The sequence below is a fragment of the Triticum urartu genome, chromosome 5A (assembly GCF_056163025.1).
Source record: "Triticum urartu cultivar PI428250 chromosome 5A, HENAU_Tu73, whole genome shotgun sequence".
Lineage (NCBI taxonomy): Eukaryota > Viridiplantae > Streptophyta > Magnoliopsida > Poales > Poaceae > Triticum > Triticum urartu.
The window spans coordinates 371,802,672-371,808,800 of NC_141877.1; the positions used below are offsets into that span (position 1 = coordinate 371,802,672).

At 44.4% G+C, this 6,129-nt stretch overlaps 1 protein-coding gene across 1 annotated transcript; it reads right to left on the reverse strand.

Annotated features, from left to right (window-relative positions):
• Positions 1-2,106: 2,106 nt before the first annotated feature.
• Positions 2,107-5,560, reverse strand: LOC125508985 (ubiquitin-conjugating enzyme E2 variant 1C). Its single transcript, XM_048673807.2, has 4 exons — positions 5,383-5,560; positions 2,881-3,020; positions 2,629-2,754; positions 2,107-2,508 (listed from the first exon to the last, which is right to left on the reverse strand). Exons 1-4 carry the CDS (start codon positions 5,420-5,422, stop codon positions 2,368-2,370), a joined length of 447 nt encoding a protein of 148 aa, XP_048529764.1. The 5' UTR covers positions 5,423-5,560; the 3' UTR covers positions 2,107-2,367.
• Positions 5,561-6,129: the final 569 nt, after the last annotated feature.

Here is a 6,129-nt window from a genome sequence, read left to right on the forward strand (position 1 = left end):
TGGTACTTGGAACCCTCAGTCATCCATGCAATCCTCCACTCTGGATAGGAGTGTGTTGTGGAGTAGAATTGCATGATCATCATTCCACTTGGTGAGCTTCTGACCAACAAATGCATCAACTCCGGCAAGTCTGAAACTCTCATGAATGTGGGGGAAATAATCTTCATTTGCATCTATGTATTTCTAGTCCAGCCACATCATGTCACTTACAATGGGCTTCTTATCAAGCAAAATTGTCTCATAGAAATCGTGTTGTTCCCTGTCATGGAAACGGTAGTCACAAGCAGTCCTTCTCCTAACTAAATAGGGATCCACTTTCATCCACTCTCGTAGACCCTTGCCCTTCCTGAGCATCATGTTTTCTGCAACAGGGTGTGCATTGTCATGGTCTAGGATCTTGAGCTTGAGCTTTCTGAGCACTGGTGGCTCATCATCATCTTGAACTTCAGGCACTTGGGCCTTGTTCTTCTCAGCAGCTGGAATGTTTCTTGTTGACCTCTTGGGTGCAGAAACCTTGGGCTTTGACTTGGTCTTGGAGGGAGCAGCAGCTGACTTCATAGCATCAGCCATGAGTTTCTGTGTCTTAGCTGGAGGTGCTTCAGAATGCTCTTCCTCCTCCTCCTCTTGATCATCTTCCTTCATGGAAGGTCGACCAATAATTGTAGGAGTTGTCTTTCTATCCTTCTTTTTCTTCTTGCCGGCATCACCTTCTTCATCACTTGGTTCTTCCAGTGTGAAGGTCATTGTCTCTTGTGGAGCTGAGGTCTTCCAAGGTTTTGATGTTGGGTCTCTCCTCACAGCAGTTTTCTTCTTGGCACCTGGCTTAGTGGTAGCTGCAGACCATACTCCTTTCTGAGTACTGCCTTCTTCTTGGAAGTGACCTCATGTGCAACAAAATCTTCGTCCTCACTTTCTGAGGTTCTCTTCTTTCTTGTCCTGGTGGCAGCCTTTGGTAAGTTGCTTGGAGTGCTCCTGCTGCCATCATCATAGCTCTCATTGGGACTAGATCCCTCACTAAGCTCAACATTCTGTTCAGAATGGTTCTGACTATCACTGACACTAGACATCTTGCAAAGCTGGTCCTGTGAATAGATGGGTATGGGTAGAGTAGATGAGTTATCACAAAACGCAGATAGTTTTCCAAAAAATTGAGTCCAAACATTAGTATTAGTTTTCCACATAAAGCATTTCAGAGCTACCGAGTTGATTATTTCGGTGACACCGAAGCACTCACAGAGCCTAAACACACCATATTGGTTGGAATGAGTTGTGGTTCGGTGGCTCTGAGATGCTAGGGTTTCACTGAAATTTTACTTTCGGTCTCACCAATCAGTACGTTTCAGTGGAACCGAGTTCTAGTTGTGCAATGGCCAGGGCCAATTGGTGGGACCGAAAATTTCATTTCGGTCGGTCCGAGATGAGTTCGGCGAAAACCTAACCCTAATTTTTTCTTCGAATCTATTCTAATGAATATTTTTGGTGGATATATGAATCTGAAACGTGGCAAGATACTAGGAAAGATCCTTGTGCAATGAATCAGAGAAAGAAAGCACGAGGAGATCGAATCTCACCCTAACTCGGTGACGATCCTCTACGGCGGCAACGATGGAGTAGATTCCGTTGACGGCAACGGATTCCTGCGACGACGACACACAGGAGACCATAGTGATGATCCAAAGACCATTGGGGCAGTAGCAATGGGGTGCGGGCTCAAAACGTTTGAAGAATTTTTCAACCGTACGGGTCGCAAGATATATATACCCATGTGCTGTTTGATGAGCCTGCGTAGTATTAGGTAGTTGGTCAGGTAAAGATTGACCAAGCCAATGATGCAAAGGAGTATTCTTTATGTTTCTTTTTACTCTGCATATAAAATTTGTCTAAGATCAAACTTCATCAAGTTTTATCAACTTACAAAAAAAAAAAAACAAGCAACGAGATTGCAGTCAGCTAGTAGCACCTATTTTTAGAGTGATACTAATAATGTACTAGTAATGTTCATCTGAAACCTATACATCTGATGTGGCGGCTGGAGCCACAAAGGTGTGAGACCATCAAAGAGTGAACAGTTGCTGCAACACACGCAATTTGAAAGAAAGAAACAAGAAAACACAAACACATATTATATTTCCTTGATACGGGTTGTTTCTTCAATTACAGGCCTTAATTAGTACCACCAAATCGCCAAACCGGTACATGTTTCATTCCATCTCCTTAACGGCAATCGGGCAGATCGCAAGGGACACAGTTTCACATAAAACTGGGAAAAGATCTGCAGGCAGCAGACGCCGAATCTACATTTCAAATCCCATGGGAGTGACATAGATAGCTGCTGCTGGAACTGGAGATGGGCCAGCAAACACCCCGCTAGAAGAATGTCCCTTCTGGAGGCTGCACTAGCTTGCGGTTCTGCGTCGCCGCCATATCTTTCTTCAGCTGGGTCAAGACATGTTCCATAGTGTACTCCCGCTGCCAGTTTGCTAGCACACTGAACTTCTTTGGGTCAACCTGCATCACCACGGCAAACAATGAATCTATGCCACACATCAAGAAAGCTCATCTTCTATGCATGGATTGACATGGTGAGAGAGAGAGAGAGAGAGAGAGAGAGAGAGAGAGAGTGAGTACCGCCCCAGTCTCGTGATTAACACAAGCCATGTTGATTCTTGAATGGAATCTAACAGATGGTGCCTTCTCAGGGTAGTCCTTGTCACAGAACAGCTTCAGCTGGTAGATGCGACCCTCATGGACAGTCTGCAAAGGTTGAGTAAGATAAAAGACTTTAAATAATATAAATGGCAACGGCTGAAGGAAGAAGAATGTCACTACACATTTTCACCAATAGAACAGGAAGGAACTATAGTCATCTCATAAACTCACATTGTGAGGGCCAATAATGGTGCCAGTCCATGACCGCATGTATATGTCATCAGCATCATCCATTCCATAGCTGACCGTTCCATCTCCAATGCCCTTCTCCCCGCGCTCAAGCTCTTCTAGCAGCCTGAAGTTCCGAGGAACTGCAAGCAGGTTGAAATATTAGTTACCTCCATATAAGAAGCTAAAATGACTAAAGAAAATATGTAAGTTCAGTTCATTTTCCAAAGGTGGAACATAAAAATTATTGAAGAATCAGCAGCAATCCTTGAGCAGTAAAAATTCAGAGAAAAAAGTTTAGGCAAGACTGATACAAATTTAACCTCCGGATATGCAAGGGTAGCTCTATGATTGCATAATTAACCTTTCAGATTTTCTATGCAGTAATTAATCACAAGCATGATACCAATACACTCTGTGATCCTTCATACACAGTCTGGGACTAGTAAACCCTGCTGTGTCTTCTATACTGGACCTTTCCAGTTCCCACCGACAGTCATGCTTCCATTTTTCGTCAAATTAATTTCCATTGACAAAGCTCAGTTGGTACAACATTAAATAAGAAAAAAAACATATTAAATGAACTTCGGCAAGCAAAAATCACACAATTGAAACAAAGCAAACTCAGTCCATCTGTGGTTACACAACCCCAATTTATCATCAGAACATCAAGAGATCTTACGTTTGAGATTAAAAAAAACTGCAAATCTAGAGCAATATGGTTAGGGAATGGATTTTTTTTTGAATGAAAATCAGGGTATGGATTTTCTGCATGCTTTTAAAGAGAAATGGAGAACACACATCCAAGTTTCCAAGAAATATGGAAATATCAATTGGCATTTTCCGTTGGTACCAAAGAAATCATACAAGTGTCAACACTTTACACTACATATTCAATTACCTGTAGAGGCATGACACATACAATACGCAAAACATGGTTATTAGTGCGGGAGGTGACCTCACCATCTAACGCACGGTAAGGTAACCTGTGCCTGTATGGTTGGTTACCATACATACATTATCTTACAACCAAAAAGATAAAATAAAAAGGGAAGATACCTATACCCATCATGAAGAATTGGTAAAAGAATAAAGAAAATGGCTATGAACTATTGGGCCAGCCAACCAGCAGGCAGAAAAAGAACAAGGAAAGAAGAGGGATTTGGAAAAGAACTTTCTTAGCCCATCAGGCCCATTTATGTCATCATGCCTCCCAGGGAGAGCAGTAGGGCCTTAGGGCTTCTCCCCATAACAGCACTGCCACCAACAAACATGGACAGCAGAGACAACACACAAGTCTCCCTCTGGTATACCCTCCCGCATCCTCGTCATCAGCACCACCATTTCCTCCCCATTGCTGACAACGCCTCTCCCTCCTCTCCGCCAGAGTAGTGTGGAAGCCATGCAACATCCTCACGCCACCACAACGCCATGTTCCTTAGGAACACGCAAGGACGAGGGTGCTGCCAAACTGCGCCATAATGAGGCCAACATGACACCATGGACCCAAGGCAGACACCATAGGAAAAAATTCCCTCAAAGCACACATACTGAACACTGTAGTAGCAGTCTCGATTTCACCACGCATGTAGCATGGCCAAATCTTGATATATGTAATATCCAAGACACAAAGGAAATATTCTAAGAACATGGCTTGCCCAACGAAACATGTGCCACGTGTCTAGGATAATATTCTAAGAAATGAATTTTTCTTGCCATAATCTCCTTTCGGTAAGATGTTCTATAGCGCCAACCTCATTCTCAGTATTTCCAACATCTGATTAAGAGAAAGAAAGAAGTGCAAATTGCTCAATTAGTGAAATACCACCTATCTACAATTTACACAGCATTCTGAATGGTCTACCAATACCAAAATCCTTCTGCTTAAGTAAAGGAAATGCAGTACCCTGGACACATACAGTTTGCTGCTTACAATTGACCACTTCGGGCAATAAGCCCCCACTCCCATACCTACCGCTACATAAGTCCAATTGAGTTGTGAGTAAGACCTGCATAATGGCCGTAAGCATCACTTGCTAGCACATACGCTGTTACGCCTTTTTCTAGAATTAGTTGGTGAAACAGAAAAGAGAAAATCCAACACTACATCACAGTCACCCCATATCATGGCTTCATCAACCATATCTATCTATCAGCAGGACGGCAGAAGTGCGGCTTGCAATCAATCACATCGCCTAACAAAGATATCAGGTGATCACTTGAACAGGAAGATCTTATATGGTATCCAACCATGCGCCAAGCAACTACCGCCCCCTAGTTAATCCACGCGTCGGCGTCGCCTGGTCACTTGGAACCAACCAAATTCCTCGCACAACTTTCCTGAGATGCATGTTCCACCTCAAACCGCATCAGATCGTGAACAAGCAGCCGGATCGGACCGCGGCGCAAGGCGACACAGATAGGACCAAATCGCGCGCGGTAGAGGAAAGAAGGAACAAACAGAAAACGGAAGGTAGCTCGCGAAGGAGGACGGGGATCGCTCACCGACGACGCTCGATCCGGCGCCGGAGCTGCCCAGCGTCATCGTCGATCGACCGGAGCGGCGGGCGGGCGGGCGGGCGGATCCGATCGAAGGAGAGGGGGACGGTGCGGGGATTTGAGGGGATCGCCTGCGCGTGGGGAAAGGGAAGGTCTGCGGCGGCTCAACGCGAACGAGATTCTTCCCTGTCCTCTTGTGGGGGATGGAATGCTTCGGTGGTGGCTATCCGCCGTTGGATCGGGAATCGGGTGATCAGGTGGACGAGCGACGTGACATTAATTAGGTATTTAAAAAAAACTTTGTGCGGTTGCCTGTGAGATTTGAGACCTTTTCTCAAGATTCACCCATGATTTTTAATGGCAGCAGTTTGGACTTTTTTTTTCTGTGTAAAAGCTTTTGTTGACGCAATTACACTACTGCCGCGCATTCCGGTATACATAATGCTTGCTATAAGTGGGACAGACCACGGACATTCCGCATAACGCCACATATTTTATATAATTATGTGGGATTATACGGACCGTTCACTTAAAAGCAAATCTTGTTCACGGTTCTTGTGTACCCACTTAAACTAACACTCATTCACGCCGCAACCTGACAGTAAATGAGTATGAACGAACATATAAGAAAGTTCAGACGACGCTACTACCTGTTTTAACACTACTGCACACAAAAGGTAGCCAGTTCTTTGATGATTTTCAAGAGTGGTTCCACACCGTGAGGCAACTGCAGGAATCCATCAACATCTTCTC

What these genes read in the sequence shown, in the direction of transcription:
- LOC125508985 (XM_048673807.2), bottom strand. Translation starts at nt 5,422, where the DNA reads ATGACGCTGGGCAGCTCCGGCGCCGGATCGAGCGTCGTCG. An exon ending in CGCCGGATCGAGCGTCGTCG is followed by an intron (nt 3,021 to 5,382) that starts GTGAGCGATCCC and finishes ACCTGCTTGCAG; the next exon opens with TTCCTCGGAACTTCAGGCTG. An exon ending in TTAATCACGAGACTGGGGCG is followed by an intron (nt 2,509 to 2,628) that starts GTACTCACTCTC and finishes GTGGTGATGCAG; the next exon opens with GTTGACCCAAAGAAGTTCAG.